The 21,467-nt window shown below is 44.1% G+C and overlaps 1 protein-coding gene across 1 annotated transcript in view; it reads left to right on the forward strand.

Annotated features, from left to right (window-relative positions):
- Positions 1–6,187: 6,187 nt before the first annotated feature.
- Positions 6,188–21,467, forward strand: part of ZNF367 (zinc finger protein 367) — a 31,153-nt gene continuing 15,873 nt past the window's right edge. The window contains exon 1 of the mRNA XM_059656401.1: positions 6,188–7,127. Coding sequence (XP_059512384.1) covers positions 6,732–7,127 — 396 coding nt within the window. The 5' untranslated portion in view covers positions 6,188–6,731. The remainder of the gene's footprint in view (positions 7,128–21,467) is intronic.

The following is a 21,467-nucleotide window of genomic DNA, read 5'->3' on the forward strand; positions in this document are numbered from 1 at the left end:
CCATACCTCCACTACGCTTCCCATTGGCTAAGCAGCGAGATATGCAAATTAACTGCCAACCAAGATGGCGGCCGGCAGCCACGCAGCTGAAGCAAGCAGGAGGCTTGCTTGCTCCAGTGATGGAGGAAGCCAAGGTTCCCTGCCTGCCGTGGCCCGGCTCTGAGCTTCGAAAGCAACAATGTTTCAATTATAGAAGCCAAACAAACCCCAACTACCTGCTTTCAGCCAGCCTCAGCCTCAGAGCTGGGAGCGCCAGTGACGGCAACAGAGTTTCAATTCTAGAAGGTAAATAAATAAATCCCAGAATTAAAAAAAAAAGAAAAAAAAGAAGAGGCTGGGAGCTTCAGTTGCAGGCCAGCCTGAAAACGGCCCTCAGCCCCTCACCCAGACTGGCCAGGCACCCCAGTGGGGACCCCCACCCTGAAGGAGGTGTAACCAGCTGCAAACAGCCATCAGCCCCTCACCCAGGCTGGTCAGGCACCCCAGTGGGACCCCCATCCTGATCCAGGACACCCTTCAGGGCAAACCAGCCAGCCCCCATCCATGCACCAGGCCTCTATCCTATATAATAAAAGGGTAATATGCAAACAGCAGAAAGACTGGGAATGACTGGTCACTATGACACACACTGACCACCAGGGGGCAGATGCTCAATGCAGGAGCTGCCCTCTGGTGGTCATTGCGCTCAGCCACAAGCCAGGCTGATGGCTGCCAGTACAGTGGTGGTGGTGGGAGCCTCTCCTGCCTCCTCAGCAGTGCTAAGGATGTCCGACTGCAGCTTAGGCCTGCTCTCCGCTGGCAAGTGGACATCCCCCGAGGGCTGCTGGGCTGTTAGAGGGATGTCTGATTGCCAGCTTAGGCCCAATCCCCCAGGGAGCAGGCCTAAGCCAGCAGGTGGTCATCCCCTGAGGGGTACCAGACTGTGAGAAGGCACAGGCCAGGCTGAGGAACCCCCCCCCCCCACCCCCAGTGCACAAATTTTTGTGCACTGGGCCTCTAGTATAAAATATTACTTCTTTCTCACTTACAGTCCAACATGGGTGTTCCTGACTGGTGGGGGCTTCTCCTCCAAATAATACTGTAGGGATGAAGATTTCTTCAATATTAGGATATTTCCACTTTCAAAATATGGTTTGCAAGGGTGTGTGCTCAATTGCATCACCCAGAAGGGGAACGAGTGTGGAGGATGGGAATGGGAGTATTTATGGGCCAGGCCTAAATGAGGTCCATAATTTCTACCCACATTACGTCACTAGAGCTTAGTCACATGGTCACACTCCACTGCAAAGAAGGCTGAGAAAGGGAAGTTGCCATGTGCCCAGGAAGAGGAAGACCTGTGTGGGTGAGCATCTAGCCATCTCTGCCACAGTTACCCACTGAGGTTTCAAAAATAAGCTAGATTTGGACTTCATATTCTATCCATGATAAATTTAAGGTGGGTTAATAAGCTAACACCAAAGTCAACTATGAAAGAGGCAGAACAAAATATTTTTAATAATCTTGGGGTTGGAAAGGTCCTTAACAAATCACAGAACCCAGAAGCTATCAAGGAAAAGATTGTCAGATTTAACTGCATGAAAACTAAAAATATCTGAACAACAAAAGATACTGTAAACAATGTAAAGGAAGTAATAGTTTACTTTTCTTTTTTCTTTTTTAAAAAATATATTTCTTTATTGATTTCAGAGAGAAAGGGAGAAGGAGAGAGATAGAAACATCAATGATGAGAGAGAATCATTGATCGGCTACCTCCTGCACACCCCCCATTGGGGATGGAGCCCGCAACCCAGGCATGTTGCCCCTGGCTGGAATCGAACCCAGGACCCTTCAGTCCGCAGGCTGACGCTCTATCCACTGAGCCAATCCGGATAGGGCTACTTCCTTTTCTTAATACAGTTCACATACATCACTATATTTATACTCAACAATAGATAAATATATATAATATACAAATATTTAGAAATCTTTGAGAAAAAGACAACTCAATGGAAAAATACATCAATGACATGGACAGGGAATTTTCTGAAGAAAAAATCGAATAGCTGCCCTACCCGATTTGGCTCAGTGGATAGAGGGTCGGCCTGCACACTGAAGGGTCCCAGGTTCGATTCTGGTCAACGGCATGTACCTTGGTTGCGGGCACATCCCCAGTAGGGGGTGTGCAGGAGGCAGCTGAATTGATGTTTCTCTCTCATCAATGTTTCTAACTATCCCTCTCCCTTCCTCTCTGTAAAAAATAAATAAAATATATTAAAAAAAGAAATAACTCTTTAAAAAAATCGAATAGCTAGCAATACAACATAATCAAAGAAGTGCAAATTTAAATAATAAATTATTTTTGCCCATCAGTTTTGCAACAATAAAAAATATTTATATACTCAGGATTAAAGTGAATGTGAGAAAATAGGAACTGATTTACACTATTGGCAGAAATATAAATATAAAATCACAGCATTTTAGAAAGGCAATTTGGCTATACCTATCAGTTAAAAAGTTCTATAGCATTCAACCCAGTAATTTTCCAACCCAGCAACATTTTGCACATGCACCTAAGATGGTATAACTAAGAATGTTCATGGCATCAATCTTTCAAATATTAGAAAAATTGAAGCATTTAAATGTCACAAATACCCAAATATCTCTTAATGAGCAATGACGGTATTGCTACTTTTCTTACAAATAGCTCTTTTGGTTTCAAGTAGATCTAACTTGGGTTGCAAGCCTGTCAGACCAGGTGAGAAAACAAAGACAGAATTAATAAAAGGAAACAGGGTTGTCTAATAAATTCAAAGCCAAGATTAGAACCTGGAACTGGTCATCGAACCCTCTAGGGACTCTCTACACATAATGTGCTTCATCCCACCAATCCTCAAGTGTTCTACCTGATCCTTACCCAATTCGAATCAGGTCTGCATTGAAAGACCTACTTAAGCCAAACTTCAAATTCTCAGTAAGTTTTTTTTATTACCGTTTACATACATCACTATATTCGTTTCTTCTGTAGCAACCAACTTGTACTTTTTTGTTTTGTTTTGTCTTTTTGTCCTTTTGTTCTCCTTTGTTGTTCTTATAAACCCTTGTGTCGAGGTGTACTTCTTTTTTTAAAATACATTTTTATTGATTTCAGAAAGGAAGAGGGATAGAAACATCAATGATGAGAATCATTGATTGGCTGCCTCCTGCACGCCCCCTAATGGGGATCCGAGCCCACAACCTGGGCATGTGCCCTTGGCCGGAACTGAATCTGAGATCCTTCAGTCCACAGGCCAATGCTCTATCCACTGAGCCGAGGCGGCCAGGGCAACCAATATGTACTTCTGAATCCCTTCACCTTTTTTGCTGCTCCCCCAAACCCCCTCCCATCTGGCAACCAACAAAAAGGTCTCTGTGTGTCTATGACTCTGTTTCTGTTCTGCTTATTCATTTTGTTTTTAGATTAAATTTTTGGTAGATATGCATTTATTGCCATTTTATTGTTCATATCTGCCAAACAGAACATTGAGAAAATTATTTTGGAGAATTTTAATGGTAAAATATCTTCCTGTGAATCTCAAAACAACTGATCAGACATTTTTATCCTATTTCACCTATGTGTATTTGTAAAGTTGTCTTATCTGCACTCGTAGCTGTGGAGACAAATTATTGAAAAGGATTTATGTTATGCTCAGACTCCTACGCTAACTAGGATAAAAGCAACCAGGCAGCTTCAAATGCTCTTATTGACAGTGTATTTCCAAAGTGAAAAAATAATTTTGTTTTGTTTCAAGATTTTATTTCGAAACTTTGAAGTCCATTTAAAAAAGAGGGTTTGAGGTATATAGCTTTCCCAGAAGAGGCCTACATTTTAACAATAGGAAAAACTATTGTAACAATGTAGTAAGTGTTCTGAGATGGGTCTTAGTATTCTTCAGAGTCCGTATATACTACGGGCTGGTGGCCAGGTCTGGGGCGGAACAGACACCAGGAATATGGTGATCCACACACACTTCAGACAGCTTTCTAGTTGCAATAAAATGGAGCCAAGCGAGCTGCATGACCTCAGCTTTGCTCCTGCGATCACCCTCTGCCCGCTTCACAGGCTCCTGGCGTGCCTTTTATTCTCTGGTGGCAGAGGGCACATGGAGTTGCCAGGTTACGGTTGGTGAAGAGTCATTTTTAGAAACAGAAAGTCAGTGTTCTGTTCTGAATGATTCATCTTGCACTCTGGGGCATGTGAATGTTAAACAGTTAACTATCAGTTGGTGCTTAATCTGTTAGATCTTGTTCAACCCATAATTTGAGTGCTCACTTTTTCTTTTTTTACTTTAAGTATGAAAGAGATGGATTATATTTTCCTTCCAGCTGATTCAGAAGTAAACGGCGCAATCCTTTGGTATTAGTGAAAACAAAATGAATGTTTATTAAATTAAGTGGAATGAGAGGTGAACTTTCAGCTTTCCACATCAACTATTAAAGTATCAAATTGGATTTAAGCCCTAAAACCTGAAAGTTTTGGAATATGAGGAATGTGACTAAGAAACGTAGGGACCCCATTTTTTAGCCTCTTCTTTTTGTTCAGCAGATGTGAGGTATAATCCGTCGGCAGTTTTCAGAGGCATCCTTCCAAAGGATTTATCAAGTTACGTGATTTGGGTTAGCCTCAAGTTTTCTCGTATGTAAAATGGGAATAATAACATCTGCCTCACAGAACAGTTGATATTAGAATGTAAGTGAAGCATCCATTTTATTATTGTAGGCCTCCAGGAAATGTTAGCTACCTACTATTTTATTTATTGAAAGATACTTTTACTTGGTTCAAAGTTCAAAAGATACAGAGTTATATGCTGTATCTTTTGAAATCTTTTCCAGCCACATAATTCTCCTTGGAGTCAACAGATGTATCATTTTCTTGTGTATCTTGCTATTCTGCTTAACTAAAAGCAAAAATGTATATTCTTTCCCTATTTTTTAAAACACATGAACGAAATCTTACTAATTCACATTTTTCCTTTTTATCACTTAAACTGTATCTTAGAGGTTGTTCATATCAGTAACATTTTTTAATAATTGTGACTAAATTAGACATAGCTGTGTATCAGCGTGTGTGTGTGTGTGTGTGTGTGTGTGTGTGTGAGAGAGAGAGAGAGAGAGAGAGAGAGAGAGAGAGAGAGAAAGTGCGCGAGTGAGAGAGCTAACGTGCTCTAATTGCCAATTCTAACCCTTGACTACTGGATATTCATTCATACATTCATTTTATTAATTCATTCAACAGATATTTTTTGAAGGCTTATCGCGAGTCAGGCTAGGCTCTGGCAATACAGCCAAGAGCAAATGACACAGTCACTTTTCCCCGTTCTAGTGACTACGAGCTGGACATTCCACTCTGTGTGGTGCCTCAGCCTACCCTGGCCCTGGGGGGCCACTGTCAGGCTCGGACCTGCGTGGTTGTCCCGCATCCCTCTGGCTCGGGGTGTGGTCCAGAGGCGAGGGCGGGCGACAGGAGTCTGGACAGCGGGAACCCTGTGGGGAGCCCGGAGTCCGCGTGGATCCAGACGCAGGGATGAGCCAGAGGCCTGGAGACTGGGGGACACCGCCGGCGGGGGTCCTCAGGCGACTTTGGGGCCTCGGTCCCAGACGCGAGCGGACACGCCCGAGTTCGTGTCCCTCCGCCCGCAAGCAGCGCACGGGGACCTGGGAGCCCAATTCCTAAAACCCCACAAAGATGGGCTCCACGGCCCCGCTCACGAGGTCGGGACGGATGCCCAGCTAAGCCTGGGGGCAGTCAGGGGCGAGGACAGGGTCCGTTGGCAGCGAGCTCACCGCTGGGCAGACGGACACCGGTTAAGAGACGCAGCACCACTGGGCGTGTGGCGAAAGCTCGTGCAGCGGGAAGGCTTCGGACCCGCAGAGCCAGCGGCGGGAGCCGAGCGCCGGGAGGACGCGCCGGTCCGGGGGCCCCAGACCTTTAAACTCGGGGCGCGCGGGAACCACAGCCCAACAGCCGCAGGCGGGTCGCCAGCCAACCACCGCCCCGGGCCCGCCTCTCGCCCAACGCTTGTCCAATCAGCAACTCTCTTGCCTCCCGCCCCCGCCCGTCCCTGTCCCCGCGCGCCTCCGCCCCTACGATCCTCCCCGGGCCGGCGGAGGCGGGGCCCCCGGCGGGGTGCCGGGGCGAGCGCTGACGTCCACGCTCCCCGGGAGTTTCGAACGCAGTTGGCCTCCGGGCCAGAAAAAACACCAGCGGCGGCCAATGGCCGGCTAGGAAGAACCCGCGCGCGGCGCCGGCCCCGCCTCTCTCGGCTGGAAAGAAATGCCGATCCGACCATTGGTTCGCGGGACCTGTCACTCCTCGCTGCGGCCAGTGGGCAGGCGCCTCGCTGTGATTGGTCCCGCCCAGGCGCGAAATGTAACGCGGGAAAAGTCCGAGTGGGGACCGCAGCAGCAGGTTGTTATTTTGGGGGTTCGGCGGCGTGAGTTTTGCTTTCCTGTCCCCGCCGGCCGGGCCGCCCGCTCTTCCCGCCTCTGCCGCCTGCGTGTGAAGAGAGGAGGGCGGGCTGGTCCCGGGGCTGGGGTCCGCCCTGACCCCGGTGCCCGCTGAGCTGCCCGGCTCCATCGCTGGCCGCCGCACAGGAGGATTCCGGGAAACGTCCGCGGCCATGAGCCCGCGGGACTGAGAGCCAGCGACTCGGAGCAGCGCGGGCAACGGGAGCGAAGGGCCAGCGGCTGGCGGAGCTGCGAATCGGGGAAGGGCGATGATCCGGGGTGTGGAAGTGCCGATGGCGGACCACCCGCCGCCGCCGCCACCCGTCATCTTCTGCCACGACTCCCCGAAGCGGGTGCTGGTGTCGGTCATCAGGACGACCCCGATCAAGGCCACGTGCGGCGGCGGAGGGGAGCCGGAGCCGCCGCCGCCGCTCATCCCCACCAGCCCCGGCTTCAGCGACTTCATGGTGTACCCGTGGCGCTGGGGCGAGAACGCGCACAACGTGACGCTCAGCCCGGGTGCCGCGGGGGGCGCCGCCTCGGCCGCCCAGCCCGCCGCCGCCGCCCAGCGCCCGGGGCTCCGCGGCCGGGGCGCGCCCCAGCCCGCCGCCTCGGGGGGCGAGGAAGAGGAGGAAGCGAGCAGCCCGGACAGCGGCCACCTCAAGGTGAGCGGGGCGGGCGGGGCGCGGGGCCGCGGGGCGGTTAACGGCGCGGCCGGGAGCTGGCAGCGCCCGCGGACGCGGCGGGTGGGGCGGGGCCGAGTTTAAAACGCGAAGTTGCGGGGGCGGGGGCGGGGGACCGGACACTGACGTCACTGCCGCGCGCCAAAAAACGGGCCCCTGCGGGGGGTGGCGGGGCGGCGGCGCGGACGCGGGGGGAGGCGGGCGGCCGCCAGCAGGTGCAGGGACCGGCGCGCGGCCCGGGTCGCGGAAGCCGACCGCAGAGTCCGCTGGCCTGGGAGGGAGGGAAGGAGCTGCCCCCTGGAGCTTCTCGGGGTGCGGGAGGGAAGGGGCTGCGCAGCCTCTGCTCCATCACCGCAGATCCCGGCCCCGACCCCGCCACAGAGGCCTGCGGAGGCAGCCGACGAGTGAGAAGGCGCGTCGGGGAATCTTCGGCCGCGGAAGTCGGGCCCTCGCCGCCCCCCGTGCATCCAGCGACCTCCTCTGCTAGGCGCTGAAGCACAGTGGCCTGCGACGCTGTAGCCGCTGACCTCGGATTGATCGGCTCCGGGACTGTTTAGCGCTGGGAAGGGTGTGCCTGCCTGGTGCAGACCTACAGTTTACGGATTGGGCAGTTGAGGCTGAGCTGGAGCCTGGCGAAGGGACCTCCCCACGGGCGCTCAGCTGGGCAGTGGAGAGCTGGAGCTGGGCCTGGGGCTGGGTTTCTGTGGCCCCTGGTCCTGAAGCCTGTGTTCCGGCTGCCTCTCTGCGTACATGTACTCAGCTCTGTAGACTGTCAGCTCCAGGGGGGCCGCATCATTTCTCTCTGGTAGACCGAGTACCTGACACACTGTAAATGTGGAGTAAAGGTGCTCGGGAAGTAGTTATGGAATGAATGAGTGGTGCTACTATAAGTCACTGTTCAGAGTCTGTGTGTTAACTGACTCTATAAGATAAGCATCTTGCCAAAGATAAAACAAGTAAATTACCTCGTGGGTAACTACATCTGTATTGGCAAATACTGTATTTATAAATTGAAACAAGTTTGATCATTTTACACTCAGTAGCAAAGATGTTGAAACGCCGTGTTGTTTGAGCCCCAAGGAAATTGATACACTTTGTGTTTCTAATGTCATTGTTATTAAAGAGCTATAAAGTTACAAAACTAGGAGCTTTGACACACTTCAACGCTTGAAGCTGCACTTCAGTAAAAGTTCGAACAAGCAGTATAAATGTTCACAACAGTGCTAAGTGAGTTTGTGAAGGAACCAATCACTCTTGGCTATCTCTAGGTACCCCTTCGTAAGATGGATAGATATCATATATATATATATATATTTATTTTTTTTCTGGTGTTTAGGCCTTTTTAAAAAACATGTTATATAGTTGAGCAACATAAAGGCATACATGCACAAATACTTGTGGAAGGTTTTGGAATTATTTCATTAATTATAATCTAATTTGGGATTACCCAAGAAGATTAATGTTATCCTAGGCAAATGAAATCTGTATATATATGTTTCTTTTGGCCTAAAACAGACTTATTTTCACACAAACCTTTTATAAAAGTTGCTCACACAGGTTTGGATTTTATTTCCACTTTGTCCACCTCTTTTCAGAGCTAAAATATACTGGCAGTTATGAAGAATGTGTAAAAGTGAAAAGGCTGTTTTATATTTCCTCAATCTTTCATATTGTAACTGTTTGATAAATTATTAGATGAATTGATTCTAACTTGCCCTTTCATCAATGAACAATCCAAATACAACTCCAAAACTTCACTCATTTAAGCTTCCTCACCTTGCAGGGTTGGGGTAGTTGGGGCAGGGTGGGGGAGTCTGGAATATGCCTTTATTTAAGGAAGTCACCTAGTATGATTTGTGATCGTATCTTCTAAAAACAGGGTGGCCGTCCCCTTTGTTTTCCTTCACTGAAAGTACTTATATGGTAGTTCTTCATCGCCACATGCTCATGGTGAAGCATACTGACTGAATCTGCTTACTTTGGGGAAGATGGGACACAAGTTTGCAATAAAGCTGGTGCTAGTAGCACACTCCCTGCTACCTCCTCCTCAGTATGCAGGTTAGAGGCAGCAGCAGCTGTGGGTATGAGAACATTTGTGTTTGTTGGTTGTCTGTTGCTGCTGCTCCCAAGGGAGGTGCCTGAGTCCTGCACTCCTGGTATAGCTTCTACTTGTTCCGTTTGTTCTTCCCCTGCCTGTGGGAAGAAATTCATCGTCTAGCCCAGTGGTTCTCAACCTTCCTAATGCCGCGACCCTTTAGTACAGTTCCTCATGTTGTGGTGACCTCCAGCCATAGTTATTTTCGTTGCTACTTCATAACTGTAATTTTGCTACTGTTATGAATGGTAATGTAAATATCTGATATGCAGGATGTATTTTCATTGTTACAAATTGAACATAATTAAAGCATAGTGATTAATCACAAAAACAATATGTAATTATATATGTGTTTTTCCAATGGTCTTAGGCGACCCCTGTGAAAGGGTCGTTCGACCCCCCCAAAGGGGTCGCGCCCCACAGGTTGAGAACCACTGGTCTAGCCACTTATTTTGGCCCCTAAACACAAGATTGCTTAGCACTTTTGTGGGTCTAATTACATATTAGCATTATCTTCTATAGAATTTTGGGAGGGAAGGGCAGGTCTGATTTCCCTTTGCCATAAGGTATTCCAAGCCTCCCCACCTTGTGCCCTTGTACCCTCTCCCCAACCGCATTAATGAGGTTACTTCACTGGCTTCTTCGTGCTTAGCCTCAGATACCATTCACCCTTCAGGACCTGCCAGCTGCCTATCCTGCTTCCCCTTTCTATCATCCCATGAACTCTTCAACCATCTGATAGCTGATTAGTACAGAGCAATTACTTCCATATTAAACACAACATGTTAACACATTGCGTACCGCATAGAAATTTCTAAGACATACGCCAGGGACCGCACGTTTTTGGGCAAACTGCACGTTACTTAAATCATCATAATGCACTTTAGGTGTTGTTTTTCAATAATTACAACATTTTTATTTACAAAAACAATTAAAGTTCCTAGTACTTTTTTAACGTATGGTACTGCGTAAAACATTTTCCTCTATGAAGAGGGACCAAACAAAATTTACATAAGTATCTAGATTTGCGCCTTTTTCCATGGGCGTGAAAAACGAGAACACTCGTGAACGGTCCTTAACAGATGGCGCACGAAACACGAGAAAACTCCTGAGCGGTACGAAATGTGTTAAAAATGGAACTCCCATTTGACCCAGTGATCCCACTTCTAGGAACATATCCCAAGAAAACAGAAACACCAATCAGAAAGGATATATGCATCCCTATGTTCATAGCAGCACAATTTACCATAGCGAAGATCTGGAAACAGCCTAAGTGCCCATCAGCAGATGAATGAATTGGAAAACTGTGGTACATCTACACGATGGAATACTATGCTGCTGTAAAAAAGATAGAATTCTTACCATTTGCAACAGCATGGATGGAGCTGGAGAGCATTATGCTAAGTGAAATAAGCCAGTCAGTGAAAGAAAAATACCACATGACCTCACTCATTTATGGATAGTTAAGACCATTATAAACTGATGAACAAAAATAGATACAGAGGCAGAGCAACATCGAACAGACTCAAACTACAGCGGGAAGGCTGGGGAGGGTTTGGGGGGGGGGTGTGTAAGAGATCAACCTAAAGACTTGTATGCATGCATACGAGCATAGCCAATGGACACAAGACACTGGGGGGTAGGGGAGGCCAGGGGAAGGTCAAGGGGAGAAAAAAAAAGGAGACATATATAATACTCTTTGTAATACTTTAAGCAATAAAACAAAATTAACAGAAAAGAAAAAGCTAATAGACACACACACACAAAAAAAAAACAGTATGGTGATTACCAGAGGGAAAGGAAGATTAGGGAGGTAGAAGAGGGTAAAGGGAGGATAAATGGTGTTGGAAGGAAACTTGACTTGGGATAGTGAACACACAATACAATATACAGATGATGTATCATAGAATTGTACAGCTGAAACATGTCATTTTATTAACGAATATCACCCCAATGCATTCAATATTTAAAACACACACACACACACACACACACACACACACACAAACAACATGTTAACGTAGTAGCTAGGCTCTGTGTTGAATGTTTTGAATTCCTTTCCCAATTTACCTTGTTTACCTGATGAAGGAGGAATTAGAGAAAAGAGTCCCCAAGGTTAAGATTAAGTTAATATCCTATAGTAAGTGGCAGAACTGATTGGGACCCTCCACAGCCCTTGTACTTAATCCCTACATGATAATGCTCCCATGTATAACATGTATGAATTGACTTTAGGGGTTTATTATATTTCTAATATTAAGCTAATGCAAGGAGACTGTACACATACTATCGATACCTGTCTATATCTTAATGGAGATGCTTTATGAGGGTACAGACACATTCAAATTAAGACTTGGAAAGTTTTGCAGATAGGTCAAGGTGGGGGATAGAGTTAGGATGCAGGTATGGGAGCCATAGGAAATTTGTATCTAAATCTGATTTCGAAAAGGGAAATATGATAAATTTTACATTTTCTCTTTCTTGTCAATGTACATACGCCTCTCTGAGACTGATTTTCCTTTTCCTTCTATGTTACTTGAGTACTTGATTTGAATTTTACTTTGTATAAAAATGCGTCAAAGACTTTTAGTTCTTTAGTAATTACATGAATACCAAGTTTTAATACAACTTTATCTTTTAAAAATATTTTTATTGATTTCAGAAAGGAAGGGAGAGGGAGAGAGATAAAAACATCATTGATGAAAGAGAATCATTGATCAGCTGCCTCCTGCATGCCCCCCACTGGGGATTGAACCTACAGCCCAGGCATGTGCCCTTGACCAGAATTGAACCTCGAACCCTTCAGTCCTCAGGCTGACGCTCTATCCACTGAGCCAAACCAGCTAGGGCTTAATATAACATTTTCTAAAGCCTAAGTAAATGTGTACATTATGTTAAGTGGGTTGAGAAATAACCCAAATTTTATTAAATAATTTTAAAGTTAGTTATTGATGTTGAGAACTCAAAACATTTATCATGAAATAGTTTAGAAAACACTTTCAAAAGTCATTAATCTACCTCTGGAGGTATTGAGATTCTATTTAAAAAATTTACTGAAGTACGAAACATTTTTGGCAATTTAATCATCTTGCTTCTTTCTTGTAGCTTCTTTTGCTGCACTTGCTACATAATAACAATGGGGTGTCTTGGAATTTGTTAACCTTTCCTTGCAAATCAAGCAGTCTCAACAAGATTTCTCTCTTAGGCTACAGGTATGTTTGGTTGCTGATGAGACTATTATTGTCAAAATGTACCTGGAAACGTTTTCTTATTGCTAAGGCCAAAATGAAAGTGGTCCTTTTTAAGTAGCACTGCTTATTTTTTATTTTTTATTTTTTTTTTGCACTGCTTATTTTTATATGTATTTACAAGATGCTCTTTAGCTATTGATTTTAGGGCATTAGATCATTACTTACTTGCCTGGCCTAATTTTCTTAGTTCAAAGAATGCACTTGGTGGAGTCTTACTTGTATATGGCTAAGATGTTGTATTGTATTTTTTTAGCTATCTATTTCTCATCTGGAAAATATACATGCATGGTTTGTAGGTGAAACAAGATCTTAAAGAGTTGCTGAAAGCAGCCAAATGATTAACTTTTAAAAGTATATCTCTCTCCTTACTAAACATGCTTGTTTATTTATTTTTTTTTACCAGAAACATTGAAAATAGAAATGGGTGATTTAAAATTTTTATATTGATGAACTGATCAGTTATTTGAAATTGTAATAACCGGCTGCACATCCCAGCCAGCCCTGTGGTCCTGCCGTGCCTTTGGCCAGGGCCTTACCAAAATGCCATTTCAAATAGAACACTCCATGGGAACCATGATGTTTGCCTCTCACAAATTTGCTGGGGATAAAGGCTCTTTAACAAAGGAGGATCAGAGAGTACTCGTGAGAAAGGAGTTCCCTGGGTTTTTGGAAAATCAGAAAGGCCGTGAGGCTGTGGACAAAATAACGAAGGACTGGGCCAGTGCCGAGACGGCAGAGTGGCTTCCTGAGCCCCTCTTCACTTAACTGCTAGGCTGCCATCGTTGCAGGGACTGTTTGTAGAATACAAGAAGCAGAAGAGAAAGAAGCAGGCAGCACTGAGCAGTTCTCCGCCCTGATAAGAGTTCTCCCAGTGGGTTGCTTAAGGAATTTCTGCTCCACAGCTTCCCCCTGTGTAAGGCTTTGATGAGCAGATTGGGATCCTTAGGAAATCTACATATATAAAAGGCTAATATGCTAAGTGTCTGACCATTCGACCGGTAGCTATGCTGCACACTGACCACCAGGGGGTAGATACTCAAAGCACAGGCATGGAAACATGTAACAGACTGCTGAATCTCAGAGGGAAGGGGGAGGTGGGGGGGTGAGAGGAGATTAACCAAGCATCTCATATGCACACTAGAGGCCCGGTGCACAGATTCATGCACCGGTGGAATCCCTCGGCCTGGCCTGTGGGGATTGGGCCAAAACTGGCAGTCCAACATCCCCCGAGGGGTCCCGGATTGCGAGAGAGTTCAGGGCAGACGGAGGGACCCCACTGCTGCACGAATCCGTGCACCGGGCCTCTAGTGTACAAATAAAATCCCACCCCCATTTGACAGGAGAAGGAAATGCCAATTAAAGCTAGAGGAGCTTTTGATTTTAATATTGCTTGTATCTTCTTGCCTCAATAAACACATTTGTTTTTTAGTTCTTAAAATGAAAAAATAAAATAATTATAATAGTCAACAATATATTTTTTTGGTATTTAAACAATATTAGGAACCCTGCCTGGATAGCTCAATTGATTAGAGCATCTTCCAATTCACCAAGGTTATGAGCTCAATCCCGATTCAGCGCAATGTTCAAATCAATCAATGAATACATATATAAGTGGAACAGCAAATTGAAGTTTCCCTCCCTCCCTATCCTTCTCTCCATCTCTCCCCTTTCTCTCAATAAATACATATATTAGGAAAGGGATTCTTTCAAGCAGAGGAGTTGTATCACTAAGGGTTTTAATTAACCTGATTTCATGTTCAATTTCTTAACAGAATCACCTTTTTTATGCATCATATATGTTACATTTATTTTTTTAGCATTTTAAAAACAATATTTAAAACAATTATTCATGATTTGACCATAACCAGCAACAATCTTACAATTATTGCGGCTCAATAAATGATGGCAACAGATTCTCTAATTTTATTCCGATCTCCCTTTGCTGATTCTGGATGAACAATTTTATCAAGAAAGACTAGTGCTGCTTGTAGCTATAGTGAGGATTATAGCCAAGGAGTAAAGAAGATGAAGATGAAAATATTTGATAATCAGCAATAATTGTCAAATTGATTTGCTAATTTGGACTTAAACATAAGTAAGTCAAGTTCCATTTAGGACGTTGCCAATTCTGAGTTTCATTATAAATGGAAACCATGTGGTGGCTTTTTGAAGCTTGTGCTCAGAGGTCACACAAGTAATTTGCCCTCTCATGTTATTAGCCAAAGCGAGTTATGTGGCCAGGTTGGCCTTATTGGGGCCCACAGCAAGAGAGGGCAGTGAATCAACACCAATAAAAGAGAAAAATGGTAATTGGCGTACGACGATACCCTTTTCATTGGCTAATCAGGGCTATATGCAAATTAACTGCCAACTGTGATTGGCAGTTAACTGCCAACAAGATGGTGGTTAATTTGCATATGTAGGCACAATGCAGGGAGGCGAAAGGGAAAGCAGGAAGAAGCCCCCTGCCACTGACAGTGATCAGAAACCCGGGGGGCAGCTAAGAGCTGCCCCCCAGCCATGATCGGAGAATCAGGTGCCTTTGCTGCCCTGGCCAGTGATAGCAGGAAGTAGGGGTGGAGCCAGCGATGGGAGCTGGACACGGTCGAAGCTGGCAGTCCTGGGAGCTAGGGGTCCCTTGCCTGGGCCTAAAGCGGAGCCCACGATCACAGGGCCGCTGCAGCTGCGGGTCCCCGCTGCCCGGGCCGGACGCCTCAGCCAGAGGCTTCCTGCAGGGGCAGGGGCAAAGCCTGCAACCACGGGGAGCTGGGGGTCCCCTGCCCAGGCCTGACACCTCTGCCGGAGGCCTCAGGCCTGGTCAAGGGGCCGATCCGGTGATTGGTGATCGGAGGGTGATGAGGGTCAACTCCTCTGGCCGAGGCATCAGGCCTGGGCGGGGGGCTGAGCCGGGGATTGGGGGGATATGATGGTCCCCTTGCCCAGGCCTGAAGCCTGGGTCAGAGGCATCAGGCTTGGGCGGGGGGTGGAGCAAGCGATCAGAGGGAGATGGGGGTCCCCTGCTCAGGCATGATTCCTGGGCCAGAGGCCTCAGGCCTGGGCGGGGGCCAGAGCCAGTGATCGGGGGGAGATGGGGGTCCCCTGTCCAAGCCTGACACCTCTGGCGGAGGCGTCAGGCCTGGGCAAGGGGCCGATCAGGTGATCGGAGGGTGATGGGGGTCTACACCTCTGGCTGAGGCATCAGTCCTGGGCTGGGGGCAGAACCAGTGATGGGGGGAAATGAGGGTTCCCTGCCCAGGCCTGACGCCTCTGTCAGAGGCGTCAGGCCTGGGCAAGGGGCCGATCCTGCGATTGGAGGGTGATGGGGGTCAACGCCTGAGGGCTCCCAGTATGTGAGAGGGGGCAGGCTGGGCTGAGGGACACTCCCCCCCCCCCACCCACCCAGTGCACGAATTTCGTGCACCGGGCCCCCAGTCTATAATAATAAAAGACCAGACGTCCTTCCTTACAAAGTCGGGCCCAAGGGAAGCCAGCCTGGGTCCCAGGCACCTATGGGTGGCTGGAGGAGGGAAGCAGAGTGGGTCCCAGGTGCCTGTGGGCGGTCAGAGCAGGGATGCCGGTGCTGGCAGTCGGGGGAAGGGAGGCCTACTCTTGCACAAATTTTTGTTCATTGGGCCTCTAGTATTTTTATAATATAATCTGCCACTGTGCCTTTGCACATTCCTTTTTTTAAAAATTGTGGCAAAAAATACAACATAAAATGTATCATCTTAACCATTTTTCAGTGTTAACTATACGTATTGTTGCCTAGTAGATCTCTAAAACTTTTTTTATCTTGTAAAACTGCAACATTACTAGTATACCCACTGAACTCTTTTCTCCCTGCCCACAACCCTTGGCAACCACCATTCCACTTTCTGTTTCTAAATGTTTGACTACTTTAGCTACGTCATGTAAGTGGAATCATGTAAAATTTGTCTTTTTGTGACTGGCTTATTTACCTGAGCATAATGTCAAGGTTCATCCATGTGTAACATATGGCGGGATTGCCTTTTTCAAGGCTGAATCCCATTGTATACACCATATACTTATCCATCCGTCTGTCAGTGCACACTTAGGTTGTTGTGGAAATAGATTTTAATATCTAAAGAAAAATTTAAATGTGATTTATTCTGTAAGGTAACTCATCCATGTTGAGATTGAGCTTTTCAAGTAAATGTTTATAAAGTGTAATTCAGTAACATTTAATAAATCACAGTGTTATGCAGTCACCACCTATATCAAGTTCCACAACAGCTTCCTCACTCTAAAGAAAGCCCTGCATCCCTTAAGTAGCCACTCCCTACCCCCTCTACAGTTAGTCTCTGGAAAGCACCCATCTGTTTTTGTGTCTGGACCTACCTAGTCTGGATGCTTCATCACATGGAGTGATACAATGTGTAGCCTTTTGTGTCTGGCTTCTTTCACTTCGCATACTGTTTTTGAGGATCATCTACCTTGTAGCATGTATCATTTCTATGGCTTAATAACATTCCGTTGTAATGAAAGAGAAGAACTAACAACTGACACCAAAGAAATACAAAGGATTATAAGAGGTTATTATGAACAACTATATGCCAACAAATTGGACAATTTGGAAGAAATGGGTAAACTTCTAGAAACATAAAATTTTCCAAAACTGAATCAGAGAATCCGAATAGACAGATTACAATTAGTGAAACTGAAGCAGTAATAAAAAAAAGAAAACTCCCAACAAGCCAAAGTCCTGGACTGGATGGCTTCACAGGTGAATTTTATTAAATATTCCAAGAGGAACTGACGCCTATCCTCAATTCCAAAAAGTTCAAGAAGAGGGAAGGCTCCCAACTTCATTTTACAAGGCCAGCATTAGCCTAATTCCAAAATCAGTTAATGACACTAGAAAGAGAGAAAATTATTGGCCAGTATCTCTGATGAGCATAGATGCTAAAATCCTCAACAAAAGATTAGGCAGTTGGATCCAGCAATACATTAAAAAGATCATGCACCATGATCAAGTGGGATTTATTCTGGGGATGCAAGGTTGGTACAGTGTCTACAAATCAATACAAGTGACACACCACATAAACAAAATGAAGGATAAAATCCACATGATCATGACAATAGATGCAGAAAAGGCATTGCATTTGATAAAATCCAGCTCCCATGTATCACAAAAACTCTTAACAAAGTAGGCATAGAGGAAACATACGGCAAGGTAATAAAGGCCATATATGACACACCCCCAGAAAACATTATACTCAATGGGCTAAAACTACCACCATGTCCTTAAGATCAGCAGCAAGATAGGGAGGTCCGCTTCCACCACTCTTGTTTAATATAGTACGGGAAGTCCAAGAGAGCAATCAGACAAGAAATAAGAGGCATCCAAATGGAAAGGCAGAAGTACAACTCATTATCTGTAGTTGACATGATACTGTATATAGAGAACCCTAAAGATTCCACCAAAAAGCTAAGAACTGATAAATGAATTCAGTAAAGTATTAGGATACAAAATAAATAGAAAAAAAAACACAGTTGCATTTTTATACAGCAATAATGGATGTTCAAAAGGAAAACTAAGAAAACAATCCCATTCACAACTGCTTCAAAAAGAGTAAAATACCGACAAGTAAAATTAAGGATGTAAAAGACCTGTACTTGGGAAAAATTATAAGACAGTGAAGAAAGAAACTGATGAAGATACAAATAATGTGGAAGCATATACCACGTGTTCATGGATAGGAAGAATTAACATCATTTTATTGTCCATACCACCCAAAGCAATCTACAGAGTCAACACAATCTGTATCAAGATAACAAGACTAGAAAAAATATTCCAAAAACTTACATGGAACCAAAAAGACCCCGAATAGGCAGTGACCTTGAGAAAGAAGAATAAAGTTGGAGGAATTATGCTATCTGATATCAAACTATACTACAAGGCCATAGTAATCAAAACAGCATGCTACTGCTCAGCTGGTGTTGCTCAATGGTTGAGCATCAGCCAGGAGGTCATTGTTCAATTCCTGGTTGGGGCACATGCCCAGGTTATGGGCTCCATACTCAGTAGAGGGTGTGCAGAAGGCAGCTGATCAGTGATTCTCTCTCATGATTGATGTTTCTATCTGTCCCTCTTCCTTCCTCTCTCTGAAATCAATAAAAACATATAAAGAATATCTTAAGCCAGCATGGTACTGGCATTAAAAAAAAAAAAGACGTAGATCAATGGAACAGAATAGAGAGCTCTAAAATAAACCCATGCCTTTATGGTCAATATTTGACAAAGGAGGTAAGAACAAAGAATGGGGTAAAGATAGTTTATTCAACAAATGGTGTTAGAAAAATTGTACAGATACGTGCAAAAAATTGAAACAAGACATTGTACCACCTGTTAAACTTTTCCACTGTGACTGAACCCTTTACATTCTTACACAATACACAAGAATAAATTAAAAATGGATTAGACTTAAATGTTAGACTCAAAATCATAAAATTCCTAGAAAACATAGGCAGTAATATCTCAGCTATTTCTCATAGCAATAATTTTTTCTGATATGCCTTCTTGGACAAAACAAAAGAAAAAAAATGAACAAATGGGAGTACATGAAACTAAAAAGTTTTTGCACAGCAAAGGAAACCATAAAGAAAATGAAAAGACAGTGCACTGAATGGGAGAACATATTCACCAATACACCTGGTAAGGTGTTAACATTCCAAATTTTTTAAAAAATATATTTTTTATTGATTTTTTTTTACAGAGAGGAAGGGAGAGGGACAGAGAATCAGAAACATCAATCAGCTGCCTCCTGCATACCCCCTACTGGGGATGTGCCTGCAACCACGGTACATGCCCTTGACCGGAATCGAACCTGGGACCCTACAGTTCGCAGGCCGATGCTCTATCCACTGAGCCAACAGCTAGGGCCTCATTGTAGTTTTGATTTGCATTTCCCTAATGACTAATGATGATGGGCTTGCTGGCCATTTGTATAACTACTATGGAGAAATGTGTATGTCCTTTATTCATATTTTAATTGGGTTGTCTTTTTGTTGAGTTGTAAAAGTTCATTATGTGTGCTCGTTTCTAGACCCTTATTAGATATGTGAATATCAATCCTATTCTTTTTGTCGCTCATGCTTTGGATGCCATATCTGAGAATCCATTGCCAAATACAAGGTCAGGAAGATTTATTTCTGTCTTCTTTTTTTTTTTAATTTCTTTATTGATTAACATATTACATATTGTTATTTCTGTCTTTTTAAGAGCTCTTTTAGTTTTTAGCTCTGCCACTTCGATGTGTGATACATTTTGAGTTAATTATTTATATATTGTATGAACAGGGGTTCAACTTCATTCTTTTACAAGTAGAAATGGAGTTATTTTAGAACCATTCGTCGTTCTTTCCCCATTGAGTGTTCTTGGCCCCCTTGTTGAAAATTAATTGGTCATAGATAGGGGTTTATTTGTTGACTTTCAATTCTATTTTATTGGTCTATATGTCTTTCCTTATGCCAACACCACACTGTCTTGATTGTTGTTGCTTTATAATAGGGAAGTGTGAGTCCTTCTTTTTTTTGTTCTTTTTAAATTGTTTTGGCTGTTGGAGCCTCTTGCATTTCCATATGAGCTGAGGATTGCTTTTCCCATATCTGCAAAAAAGGTCTTTAGAATTTTGATAGGGATTGCATTGACTCTCTAGATGGCTTTGGGCAGCAATTGCTGTCTTATCTTAAGCCTTTGGATCCAAGAACTGTATCTCACAAGTTTTGATATGTTGTATTTTTGTTTTCGGTCATGTCAAAAGTATTTTCTAATTTCCCTGTGATTTCCTCTTTGATCCATTGGCTGTTTCAGTGTGTTGTCCAATTTCCACATGTTTGTGAATTTTCCAGTTTTTCCTTCTGTTACAGATTTATAGTTTTATTCCATATGTGTCAAAGTAGATACTTTGTATGATTTCAGTTTTTAAAAATTTATTGATAGTTGCTTTGTGGTCTGATATGGTGTGTCCTGGGAAATGTTCTATGTGCACTAGAGAAAAATGTGTATTTTGCTGTTTTTGTGTGGGATGTTCTGTGTATGTCTGTTAAGTATTAAGTCTCCCATAACTTTGTTGACTTATCTAGTTGTCCTGTCCATTAATTAACAGTGAAAATCTCCAGCTATTTTTGAACTATCGCTTTCTACCTTCAGTTCTGCTACTTTTCCTTCATACAGTTTGGGGACTCTTATTAGGTATGTATGTGTTTATAACTATTATCTCTTTTTCCATTTTTCACTTTTAACCTATCTGTATTTTTGAATCTAAAGTGAGTCTCTTATAGACAGCATATAGTTGGATTATGTGTTTTTTTTTAATCCATTCTGCCAATCTCTATCTTTTAATTGAAGAATTTACTCTGTTTACATTCAAAGTGATGGCTGATATGGAAGAATTTACTTCTGCCATTTTGTTATTTTCTATATGTCTAGACCTATTTTGTTTCTCAATTCCTCCATTACTACCTTCTTTTTGTTTAACTTATTTTTTTGTAGTGTAACATTTTCATTCATACAACCTTAGCTTCTGTAGTATAAAAAACTCTGTTCCTATACAGCTCTTACCCCCTTTCTGTTATTGTAGTTGCAAATTACATTATATTGTGTTCCCATTAATATAGATTAAAAATTTTTTATACTTTTGGCATTTGTCTTTCAAATTATATAGGCAAGAAAAGAGGAGGTACAAGCCAAAAATACAATAATTCTGACTTGTGTTGTTACATTTACTCGTGTTCGAGTGCAGCTTTGAGTTGTTTTCTATATCCTTTTATTTCTGCCTGAAGAACCCCCTTTAGATTTATTGTAGGGCAGGTCTCCTAGCAACAAACTCTCTTAGCATTTGTTTATGTAGGAATGCTTGATTTCTTCATTTTTGAAGGATAGATTATTGGTGACTTTTGTTTTTTCTTTCAACACTTTAAGCATGTCTTCTCACTGCTTTCACTAGTTTCTCC

This window comes from Myotis daubentonii, chromosome 11 (assembly GCF_963259705.1).
Source record: "Myotis daubentonii chromosome 11, mMyoDau2.1, whole genome shotgun sequence".
NCBI classification, from domain to species: domain Eukaryota; kingdom Metazoa; phylum Chordata; class Mammalia; order Chiroptera; family Vespertilionidae; genus Myotis; species Myotis daubentonii.